Below are 12,189 nucleotides of genomic sequence, written 5' to 3'. Positions count from 1 at the left end.
GAATCCTGGGCGCGGACATGGCACCTCTCATTAAGCCATGCTGAGGCGGCATCCCACACGCCACAACTAAAGGGACCCACAACTAAAAATACACAACTATGTACCGGGGGGCTTTGGGAGAAAAAAGGAAAAATAAAATCTTTAAAAAAAAAGTGTTTGCCCTTTGACCCAATGATTACACTTAAGAAAACTGACCTTACACAAAATAAAAAATTAGCAAGATTATTCACCACAGCAGTATTTGCAGTCACAAAAGATTAGAAACAACCCAAGTGCAGTAGTCCCCCTTATCCATGGTTTCACTTTCCATGGTTCCAATTACCCAAGGTCAACCGAGGTCTGAAAATATTAAATGAAAAGTTCCAGGGGCCGACTCTGTGGCCGAGTGGTTAATTCTGTGAGCTCTGCTTTGGCGGCCCAGGGTTTGCCAGTTCCAATTCCAGGTGCGGACCTATACACTGCTCATCAAGCCATACTGTGGTGGCATTCCACATAGAAGAACTAGAATGACCTGCAACTAGGTTTTGATTTTTGAACTTTATGAACATATTTACCTATTCAACTCTAATAGTAAAAACTGGAAAAAAAGTATACAGCCTCTGGAGGCTGGGGTGGGAGGAAGGAGGGGGACAAACGAACAAAGCAGAGGTGACTCTTCCAGTGGGGAAGGACGGGAGCACTGTCAAGGGGAAGCACAGGGCCTGGGCCATCTCGTCGTGTGGTAAACACCGCTCAGGTGCTACAACTGACATCCTGGACAGCGAGCCTGAGTCACAAAGGTCACACAATCACTAAACTCAGATGGTGACAGCTGGCAGTGTGCACCTTCCCCACTGCCTGTGTCATTTCAGGCCTGAGTCATCGATCCTGGATCTCTGCTACAGCCTCCTAATGTGTCCCTGCCCCACCCTCTGCCCCGTCAACTCATCTTCCCTAAAGCCAAGGGGGTGAGCTTCCTAGAGCAAATCTAATTCTGCTGCCTCAGCTCATGCGCTTCTCTGCTGGTTCCCTCACCAGGAACCTCCTCGGCTTGGCAAAGGCTATTTACAGGTCGGTGCCAACATGCCCCTCCAGCCTTGTCTCACATCCCTCCCCTGCACCAACTCCGAGTTCTGTCTGGCCAGGCTGAGCTTCTCACGGTCCCTTCCAGTCTGCTCTCCCTCCACTGGAGCGGTTCTCAGCCCGTTCCCTTGACAGACTCCTCAGTCATCTTCAAGAGCCATTGCAAATGGCACCACTATGGTGCATGGTTGTGCTCTCCTGTGCTCCCACAGCACAGATATTCCTCTGTATAGAACTCATCATGCTGAATCCAAATCCTCCTTTATCCGTTCATAGGTCTACCTCCTCCAATACCAATAGTTACGTATCTAGCACACAGTAGGTGCTTAATCAACATTGAATGAATGAGTCTTAGGCACTGGGATGCAGGGAAACGTCAGAGACCCTTCTCTTGGGAACCTATAATCTAGTGGGCAAGAAAGCACGGACACAGCCATTTATCAGCTGCATGAGCTTGGGCATGGTTAGGAACTCCAAGAGAGCACCTATGCATCACAGGTCGTCAGGAGTATTAAGTGAAAAAACACATTTGAAGTGTTCAGCACAGTGTCTGGCATATAACATGTGACATCTGTCATATCATTATGCCCCTGGGCTGATGTCACATGGCAGACGGACCCTGTATAATACAGAAGGGCAGGAACCATTCCCAGTAAGGTAGGGCCAGGAAAGGCTTCACAGAGGTAGTATCTGATCTAGACCCTGTAGAATGGAGAAGTTCCATCAAGTAGGTGGGAGGAAGGTCCAGGCAAGGGCAGGGAGAATGGCAGGTTCAAGGCAGGAGCAGGCAAGGCACACCCAGGGCCCTGATCCAGCCACAGGCCCATCTGCATCTGACACTTCCTCTGGACTCAGCCCCATCCTGGCCCCAGGGCCTGGCCACCCCTCCAGCCCCTGTTCTCTCCCATCTCTTCCTTCACTGGAAATAGTAACAGGCTCCTGCCCCGACTTCCTTACCACCCACCTGTCCTCGATCTTGTGCAATCTGGCTCCCATCCCTGTACAAAGCGGAAATCTTCCTCTTATCAAGCTCCAATCCCTGAATCAAATGGCCTTTCTTGGCTTACATTATTCTTGGCTTTACTGCAGCATTCATCATCGCTGGTGACACCCCCTGCTTGCAAATGTCTGCTCCTTTGGCTGGCTTCCTTCCCTATTTCCGCCCCCCTCAATCTGAACTTGGTCTCCTTTTGTTTCATAGACATTAAGGAAGGTCATATACAGCAAGTGCCAGCCCAGCACCTGACGTGTGGCTTCCTGCCTCCTATCCCTTCTACCTTTGCTGGTCCCTCCCCTTCATCTCCCCCACAAAGGTAGGCCTGCCCCAGGGTGCAGCCCTCTCTGGTCCGTCTTCTCTGCTCTGAAGTCTCATTGCCCAGGTTCAGTTTAACCCTGCCTCTTAGCAGCTGTGAGACCTTAGGCAATTTACTTAACCTCTCTGAGCCTTATTTTCCTCATCTGTAAAATAGATGTAAAAATAGTGCTTCCCTCATAGGATTATTATGAAGATTAAATGAGATGATGCATGTAGAGTGCTTAGCACAGCATCTGGTTTATACAAGTGTTCGATAAGTATGATCTGCTATTATTATTACTATTATTGTTATTCCAACAGATTCAACTTTCACTCTGTCTCTAACCCTGACCTTTCTCCTAAATCTAGATGTCCCAGGGCCACTTAAACCTCAACACACCTAAAATAGAGCTCTTCTCCCCTGGCCTGTTCCTCTCAATCCTGACAAAGTCAATTCCCAACCCAGGTGGCAACATGGAGACATTTGTGCCTCTGCCGCTCTTGTCTCCCCACATCTAGGGCCCAGGTGGTCAGGGAACGCTTCTTGGAGTGTGTGGCACTGGCTAGGGACCAGGTTAGAGGGGAAGCAGGGCACTCCAGGCCTGGGTGTCTCCAGGACCAAATATTCCAGCCCTTCCTCCCAGGCTGCAAGCAGCATCGTTCTTCCCAGCTTTGTGGTTGAGTGGGGTTGAGTAACTGGCTGAATAGCGCCACTAGTGACTTGTAGACAGACAGCAGCTGAGGCATTTAATGCCAATGCAAGTCCCAATTAGGCTTCTCTTCACTCTCTGTCACTGCAGCCAACAATGTTCCAGAAAGGCATGCTCTGAAGCAAAGAACACTGACGCAGAGTGAAGCACAGCCACCACCAACCCATGTACATGGACATGTATCAGAAATAAGAAGGAAAACTGTGGTTTTGAGTCACTGGGATCTTAGGACTGGTTGTTTCCGCAGCACACCCTAGCCTCTCCTAAGTAGGGCAGGATACGGCATCACATGTTCCAAGTGGGAACCATCCAGAGGGAACTCCAGGGATGGGAAACTAAGCTGAGGCTGGGTGGAGAGAACTGAAGGAGCATGATGGACCAGTGGGCCTGTCCCCTGGGCTGTCCTGAGCACTTCTTGGCACTGCTCAACTGTTTGTCTTGAAATCTTTGAAGGAACTTGCCCAAAAGAGAATCCATGGGACTCCAAGCAACCACAGTATCTGGGTGCCCCCTACAGCATACTCATCATGCTTTGTTTTAACTCTTTGTTCAGTATCTGCCTCCCTGACAATAAGCTCCAAAGGAGAGAGCTGTGGCCATCTTGCTTATCACCAAATCCTAGAACAGTGCCTGGAACTTATTAGATGTTCAGTAATATTGCTGAATTAATGAAGGAATGAATGGAGGTGAATCAGGCACACTGTACATTTTCAGAGAGAGGAGGAAAAGACCCAGTCCAAGCCCCTGGGGCCCCACTTGGAAGCTTGACCTCATTCCAGAAGACCAGCTGTCCTGGGTGGCAGAGCCCAGGGGTCCCAGATCTGGGGCAGTCTTGTGGGAACTCACCCACATAATAGGAAAGGGTGCGCTTCAGCCGGTCAAAGACAAACCAGCGCTTCTTCCATGATTTAATCTTGCCGCCCATCTTGACCAAGTAGCCACGGCAGACCTGGTGGGAAGCAGGAATAATGAAGGACCCAAATGAGCAGCTCCTAATCCTTTCTTCCCTGAGCAGCGATGTAAAGGCCATCACCTGTGGTAGTATTCATAGGGGGCTGTCCCCAACATGTCTTCAGGCCAGACACCAGGTCCTGGGACAGAGACCTCTGGTGTTCAGGCAGGAACTGAGGTGACTATTCCAAGGACCCAGAAGGTGCCTCTGACCATGGAGTCCTCTCCCCAGCACCCCAAGGCCATGCGTGCCTTGTACCTTGCTGCTGAGCACCACATGCAGGCAGGTATCAACACCATGGCCTGACGACTCAATGTGGGTCTTCAGGTCAAAGTCCTCCTTCCGGATTGGCAGGTAGCGGGTCAGGGGTCGGGCCTGGGAGCAGAGGGGAGAGTCAGCAGAGTATCCTCTCTTGGTCCATTGCTGCCCTGTCTAGGCCCCTTGGTTTCAGTCCTGAACTTCCAACAGTCTGACATCACTCCCTCTCACCTTCATAGCTGTCATTCTGGTTTCACAGGGCTTGTGGCAAAAGCAGACAGACTTAGTGTGCCTGTGCTGATTCTACCTGTGATAACTGCTGAATGGCTCTATGCCTTGGTTTCCCCACCTATGACCAAGTCATAGCCTTTCTTGTCTTGTCCCTGCTCCTTTTCTTCCTCCTGGGTTAAATGGAATAAAGCAAGGTGCCAGATAGGAACATGCTTTGAGAGGAAAAACCCAGTAAGAAACTTGGTCTCTGACTTCCCGTGAGACCTTGTTTGGGTCACATCCTCTTTCTGGGCCTCAGTTTCCTTATATGTGAACCAAGGGCTTTGAAATAGATAATCACTAAGGTCTGTTCCTCCTTAAAAATTCTGATACTATAGAATTTTCAGTCAATTACAATGTTTTTCTACTCTCCCTTTCCAGGAAGAACATTAGAATGTCAAGAAAAGAATGGCATCATAAATTACTTAAAGAAAAAACAAAATGCAAAACTTTCAGGAAGCACCAAAGATGGGCTGACTCCACCCACCTCCACAGCAGACACTGGTGGCCCATGCAGCAATGCCTGAGCCCCAGGACAGGGGCCTAGAGGAGAGAGTCCCAAAGGGGCCTCTGGCTGAGGCAGGAAAGGCACTCATGGCTCCACTGAACTAGGCATTTGGTAAAGATTCCAAGCACAAAGGAAAAACCTAGAGTTTCTGATTACTTCTTAATTCCCAAATGCAATCCAGACGGCCTACGCCTTATAATGAATGTCGTTGCATCACAGGAAATCAGGGAGCTGTGACTGCTGGTCACTCCTGGGGCAAGATCCCACAGGACTCCCACCCTGGCAAGGCTTATGGAGACCCAACAGGAGGGGACACCAGTCTGAGTCCCATATGCTCTCACTGGGGGCCAGGATCTGGGACCAGAGACATGAGTAGATTTCTCTATCCAACCTAATTTCTCCTTCTACCTTCAACTGTTCTGCTCAAGTCTCTGTGTAAGGAAAAAGCCCAGGGTTGATTTTTCTACAGGATGGATTCCTGTCTCAAGGAGAAATTAGTACAATTCTCTCTTGGAGATGTAAACCAGAAGTCAGAGTGAGGTCATTAGCTGGTGGTGGGGCCTGGAGCCGAAAGGTCTGGTGGAGTGAGGGCCAGGACAGCCATGAAGCACCAGGTACAGGACGGCATCAGGGAAGTGGGAGGAAGGTGCAGCGGAGACTCACAAAGCAGAAATGAGGCCCTTGAGAGAGGAGCCACCTTGATTCTTGACTCTCAGCTTCCATCTCTGGGAGGCCTATCCAGAACATCTTCTCTGACCCTAGATTACTGCAAGGTGGCCTGCCATGTCCCCACAACCCACCCACTTCCAACACATGACACAACACACACATGTACACTAGCTTGAACAAGCCCCTGTGGGTTTCTGTTCCTTGGGGCTGAATGAGTACCAGGTAGATTTCTCCTTGTGCTAAGCCAACAGCAATCTTTTCTGGAGTAGAACAGGTTTTACAGCCCAGCAAGGGTACCCCAGGATATGCCTACCCCTCCATAGCTCCACCCTCAAGCCAACCACCGACCACATCCCACCATCCACTCACCTGGGAAAACTGTTTCTCCCGCATCTTGACCTCCTTCTCCACCAGCTGCTGCCTCTTGGCACTCTCACTCTGCAGCCTCCGTTCCACCTGCTCCCGCCTCCTCCGCTCCTCCTCCAGGGCCTGCCGCCGCAGCTCTATCTCCCGCTCCTGCCCACAAAGCCAGGGGTCAGTGCCCTCAGCTGCCCTCTTCCCCATAACCCCAGGCTGCTGCTGGGTGGCACTCACCTCAGAGGGCAGCCTGGCATTTGGAGACATCATCCTCAAAACCTACCCTCTCCAAGGACCTTGCTGTAAGGGTAAATGCTTTAAAGTGAGACCCTCCTGGCTTCAAATGCTGGCTCTGCCACTCGTGTGCTCTGTGACCCCAACAAAATCATTTAAACTCCCTAAGCCTCAGTTGCCTCATCTGTAAAATAGGGCCAAGAGTGCCTACTCCTGGGATTGTAGTGAAAATTAAATGAGATCATGTATGTAAATGCCCATCATTGACTCCAGCAGGCAGGAAGCACTCAATAAACAAATGAGGCTCTTATGATTTTTATCTGAATTCCTAGAACATGCATTATCTAAACAACTTTTTTGACAGCAAATACATCCAGTAGTCCTTCTCTAACCTCTAAGGACCTTTGAAACTCCAAATTAGAAAAATCTGTAGTTGAACTTCAAATTTTATGGGAAAAAATGAATTTATGAAAGCCATTATTAAAAAATTTTAGAAGTCATAAAAACAAATAATTAAAAACACAGCATGTTGGTGATGTTTTATATCTCTTAATAAACAGTAACAACCTTCATACCATTAACTCTCATTTACCACTTCTTCTCAGTTCAAAACTTAGCAGAATCTCCTTTCTTCCATTTGCCAAGAGATGCTTATAAATTTTCCCTCCTTTGAAGTGATTAAGACTGAGAGGCCTTCTTTTCTGGTTGGCCTAGCTGCCAACTCCTGCTCCCTGGGTCCCAGTCTCACCTCAGGAGATGCAGAGAGCCCGGCTGATGGAGACAGAACAGCTCCTGCAGCTCCTCTATCTAACTGCCTCCCCGGGCATGGGTTTCTTCAGCCTAGCTGTGCCCAAGATAAACCACTGGTCCCTCTTTGTTTTGTCCCAGCTCCAGGCCCACGTGAAGGAGACGTGATTTCCCTCAACCCCTGCCACTCCCCAAGGCCCCCAGCCGACACCTCTGCCCTGGCTTGGACATCTGCCTTCTCTTCTATCCCTATCCCTCAACTCCTAGTTCCTGCTTTTCCTAACCATCCCCAAGAGGAATGACCTGCCACTCAGGTAGACAGGAATCAAAATTCCCGTGGTAGCCAAAACGTCCACAGAAGTAAACACACAAAGACTGGAAGTTCCCTTACAGGCAATTCACGATTGGACAATGGTTACTGTGCTGCCTCCTCTTTTCCTAAGAGCTGTGAAACGTGTAACCTCATCAAGCCTCCCTATCCCCCACTTGAGGAATGCAAACTTTTACACCACTTTCTTCCTCAAGGGAATGTTGCTAGGTTAAACTTGGTGAAAGGGCTTGGGCTGGAGCACAGGCTCTAGGCAGGCAGAGAGCAGCTCTGGGGCTCTCACCACCTTCTGCCTCTGTGGCCCAGATATGCCTCACCCTAGACTCAATGAGTCGGCTTTTCTCCGCATGAGCTTCTTTCAGCATCTTCTCCATCTCCTCAATCTTACCCATGTCCAGGCCGCTTGCACTGGGGAGAGAAGCAGAAGAGCAGATCTATCAAGGAGCCAAGAAGCATCAGGCGGGGAGATGGTGGGCCCCAGTGTAGAGGAGGGTAGGGTTGGCACGATTGGGTGGGGCGGGGATCAGGTACCTGGACACGTTGTCAGGGGAGCAGGCCGAGTTGCCCCCTGTGGAGATGCTGGTCTCCATGCTGTCGGAACTCTCCAGGCTCAGTGTGTCATAGGCGTGCTCACCCTCCTCCCCACGTTCCCGCCCGGCTGGCAGGTGGTGCAGGATAGAGTGGTGCATGAGTGGGGGGAAGCCCGAGGGGCCCGCTGGGAAGGGGGCCGCCCCGTGCAGGGCATCCCACTGGCACTGTGCCTCGGCTGCTGCTTTCTGCTTCAGCTCAGCCAGTCGCCGCCGCTGCTCCTCAATCACTTGCTGCCCTGCAGGAGGGACAGGCAGGAGTTACAGTGGGCACCCCACTCACCCAGGGAGGACACTGGCAGCATCACAGACAGAGGAAAGAGGCGAGCAGGAAGAGGTTAACACAGGGCACTCCCTTCACCCCCCACCAACTTCCCTGAAGCCCCCACAGCTCCAGGTCCAGCTGTCCTGCCAATGCTTCAGTCGCCTGCACAATTGGCCACAGCCGTACAGTCTGGCTTCAGCGCTCTTTCTGCATCTCAGGCCCACACAGGGCACTGAACCTGCCCAAGTGGTGCCCTAGCAGCACAACAGCCAAGTGGCTCCAGCTCACAACCAAGGTCTGAAAAAATGGGCAGGACACATGCACCCACCCTACCTGCTGGGGGAAGGAGAAGGAAGAGATGGTGGGAGCCCCAGCAGCACCCAGTGTGTCAACGCAGACCCAGCTGTGATGCAGAAGCAAGAGCACCAGCAGTAGGAAAGAACAGGGAGACAAGGCAGAGCACAGCTGAGGCTGAAGAGAGCTCAGCTCAAGAGGTGAAGCCAGCCAGACACCCCAACCCAGCTCAGCCTGGGAGCCTGCCTGCAGGCAGCGGGGACCAGGGCAGGACACATCATGCGGATGCCTGGGCAAGGGGCTGCCTGGCCAAAGCAATGCCCTCAATGACCAACGCTCTACCTGCTGGGTCGTCGGTTGGGAAGGGCTCGGCAGGAAGCAACTCGACTGGAGTAGGGGCCCCCAGGCAGAGGGTAGGGTAGAGAGACACAGAGGGGATAAGAGGAGAGAGAGGCACAGACATGGGCTTTCAAAACAACCAAAATGCACACAAGCAACATAGACTCCTGGGTCCCCAGAGCCAGTATCTTAGGGAACCATTTCTGGAGGTCATCGAGTCTAACCCTCTGCCTCCAGACAGGGCAATGTTTATCCCTACTCAGGTCAACAAGCATTTCCTTTATTTGCTGGGCTCTCTAGGAAAGATCTCACAGCCCCCCATATCGTTAGTCCCCTACCCTTAGTCTTTTGATAAATGTCCAAGAAGCTCTCCTTTAGCGGTCTAATCTAAATCCTTTCTGCTCTTGCCTACACCCCAATTAAAGGGAAAACATCCTGTGAAAGGTATGGGCATGGATGAGGCATGGTCAGGGAGTGTATGGCAGATATCCAGGGCCTCTGGGAGAGCAGGTGGGCTGCCATTGCAGCCACTCACCCTTCTGCTGCAGGGCCAGTTGGCGCTTGGTCTCAATGTCCTGCAGCGTGGCTGCCAGGTTGCGAGGAAGGCTGCCTGTGCCATTCTGGGAGAGTTGAGCACTCTGTGGAGGGAAATGGAGCACTGGGAGGGACCTGAGGCTCAGAAGACCCCCCCCCCCCCCCACCGCTACAACCCTCAAGGCTTTCATGGGTGGCTTTGGCCTCTCCCCAGTGTGGCAGTCTCCACCCCCTCTACCACCACCACCCTGCCACACAAGCAGCCCACCCACTGTCCTCAGACCTTTGGGGAGGGGCTACGGCCCAAGGTAGCCACGCTGAGCTGGGAGGAGGAGGAGGAAGAACCAGAGGAAGAGGGGAGGGGGCCACTGCGGGTCCGGGGCAGGGGGCTGGTGGCCTCACCATCCGTCTTGGAGCGGTAAACCTGGAGGGAAGAGACATTGCCTGGTGAACTCTAGTTCCCCCACTGGCCACCACTCCCATGTCACCTAGGCTGGCTGTGATCCAAGGTACTGCCGTGGCACCAGGCCTCCAAGGCCACTGTCTCTAGCTGACAACAGCATTGAGCCCCCTGGGCAAGCCCAATAGGCAGATGTTATTGGCAGCTGCCAGGCCTCCTTTCCAGGCTGTTCCTCCTTAGGCTAATCCCTACTCCAACCCTGCATCTTAGAAAGGACCTTGTAAATCGACCCATGCGAGGAGTTAACATTGGTCAGGAAGAGTTGTACGGGAGACCAACTGGAGGCCAGGGTTCCCTCTGGTCCCAGCTCTGCTACTAATAGGCTGTGTGACCTTGGGCCATGCACCTCCCTGCTCTGGGCCCTGGCTTCCTTATCTGCAAAAGGAGGGGGTAGGGCTAAACTAAACAATTGCCAAGCTCCTTCACAGCACTAATGTTTTGTGAATATGGTCTTTGGAGTCCAGAACCCTGACTCTCTGTGTAGGCTCTGCTACTTCCTAGATGTGTGGCCTTGGGGAGATTACTTATCTTCTCTGAGCCCCAGTGTTTGATCTGTAAAACAAGAGTTAACTTTATCTACCTCAAAGTGTTGTGGTGACAATTAAATGAATCACAACATGTAAAAATCTCTAACCAGCTGGGCTCAAAGCAGAGGGGCTACACATGTTACATGAATCAAACTCCTCCCAAAGGGAATATGGAGTCTTAGCTAAGATCATAGTGTTAGAGGCGCAATACCTTCACTCAAGGAATGAATCTTGAATGGTGGGGTCTTAGGCACTACAGCAGGTCAGTGGAGTGAAACTTGTGGGGGAAGACTATTGAATACTCTTTCTCCAGCCCCATGGTCAGCAGCTTGCTGTAGGCTCAAGTAGGCCCATGCCCTCCATGACAACTCTGAGGAGGCTTGGGCATGTCCTCAGGGCTATCACTTCACAGTCTTTGTCCCCCTCTATCCTGCCTCCAAGTGTCACCCCTGGGGAGACTAGTAGAGCAAAATGCTGGCAGTTCTCTTAGGACGTACTAGTTCCAGTTGCAATCGGCTCAAGAATGTGTCAGGCCCCCAGACTGAGTGAGCAGCTCTGGGGTTGAGAGCTACCAAGGACAGAGCAGAGCCACAGTCTAGCCCAGCACAAGGGACCAAATAGATCCCAACCTGACCACTGCTCTTGAACCCCCTTCCATCGGACAGTCAATCATGTTACCCTCGAACTCCAGCTGTTCAAAGTGCCAGGATGGCTGCCCATGAGGAGACTCTCATCACCCTCTCAAGGTCCAGAGGCCCCTTGTTGCCCTGGCTGGACTGACCCTCCCCCACCAATCTAAGGTGGCAATGAGTGGCTGACGGATTAGCAGGAGATACCCAGAGCAGAGAGGAACAGGGACTGGAGAGAGATGGGCAGTGAAGGAGGGGGTTACCTGCAGCTGACGGGAAGCTTTGGCAGGCAGAGGCGGGGGGGAAGAGCGAGGGGAGGCTGCAGTGGGGCCAGTCCCCAGCCCGGCCATCAGCTCCTGGTACCACTGCTCTAAGTCTACAGCAGGGAGCAGCAGCTTCTCCATCTGGAGGAGGGCATGGGGAGGGGGACAGGTACAGGAGGGAAAGAATGGAGAGGAAAGGTCAGGAAATGAGAGGGAAAGCAAAGGGAGGAAGAAGGAAGAAAAGGGAGAAGGAAGGGGAAAGTTGGAGGAAGGGTAAAGGAAGGCCATTATCAGGGAAATGGACAGGAAGGTGAGGGAAGAAGGGAAGGAAGGGCGAAAGGAGAGCATAAAGAGAAGGAAGAAAAAACAGTGAGAAAACAGTTGCCGTGAATGTGCTAAGGGCAAAGAGAAACAGTCAGGGCACAACTCCCAGACCACAGACGTGCTATGCCGACCATGATACCAGCCAGCCAGAGCCCACAGGCACTGAGCACTCCCCTGGGGCTGGCCTACAGCTGAGAAGCCGGGTTAGCAGGGGCAAAACACACACAGACAGAGCCACACCAGTAGTGGGCCTGGGGTGGCAGGAACACACAGACCACCAACCTTGGGTGAAGGCGTGATAGAAGCGAAGGAGGAGGAAGAGGGCAGCACGGGAGGAAGGCAGGTGGTGGGAACCAGGTCCCAGGAGGCAGAGGCCCAGAGAGGCAGGCCTGGCGCAGGGGCTGTGGGCATGGGCAAGGTGCCCCACATCGCCTTTAGCTGCTCAAGCGTCACGTACTTGGGGGAAGGCCGGGATACAGAAGGGAATACAAGAGGTTAATGGGACTAGAACCCGAGATGGCCCTGCTCTTGGGCAAGGGAAGGATCAAGGTAGGAAGCACAGAGCAGAGGCTTGCGGA

The 12,189-nt window shown here is 52.2% G+C and overlaps 1 protein-coding gene across 50 annotated transcripts in view; it reads right to left on the bottom strand.

The window, feature by feature from the left end:
- PHLDB1 (pleckstrin homology like domain family B member 1) overlaps positions 1 to 12,189 on the bottom strand; it is a 46,022-nt gene that overhangs the window by 2,737 nt on the left and 31,096 nt on the right. For 16 of the 50 annotated variants that reach the window (XM_070273716.1, XM_070273710.1, XM_070273718.1 and 13 more), the window contains 7 exons: positions 9,692 to 9,832; positions 9,410 to 9,512; positions 7,921 to 8,215; positions 7,707 to 7,797; positions 6,093 to 6,239; positions 4,277 to 4,393; positions 3,913 to 4,015 (listed from right to left, as the gene is read on the bottom strand). In XM_070273716.1, the coding sequence (XP_070129817.1) occupies positions 3,913 to 4,015; positions 4,277 to 4,393; positions 6,093 to 6,239; positions 7,707 to 7,797; positions 7,921 to 8,215; positions 9,410 to 9,512; positions 9,692 to 9,832 (997 nt within the window). Of the gene's footprint in view, positions 1 to 3,912; positions 4,016 to 4,276; positions 4,394 to 6,092; positions 6,240 to 7,706; positions 7,798 to 7,920; positions 8,216 to 8,877; positions 8,923 to 9,409; positions 9,513 to 9,691; positions 9,833 to 11,287; positions 11,429 to 12,189 lie in introns of all 50 variants that reach the window. The other 34 variants (XM_070273705.1, XM_070273708.1, XM_070273707.1 and 31 more) reach the window with 3 other exon arrangements.

This window comes from Equus caballus, chromosome 7, assembly GCF_041296265.1.
Source record: "Equus caballus isolate H_3958 breed thoroughbred chromosome 7, TB-T2T, whole genome shotgun sequence".
NCBI lineage: Eukaryota > Metazoa > Chordata > Mammalia > Perissodactyla > Equidae > Equus > Equus caballus.
This window is presented reverse-complemented; position numbering and strand designations above follow the sequence as displayed.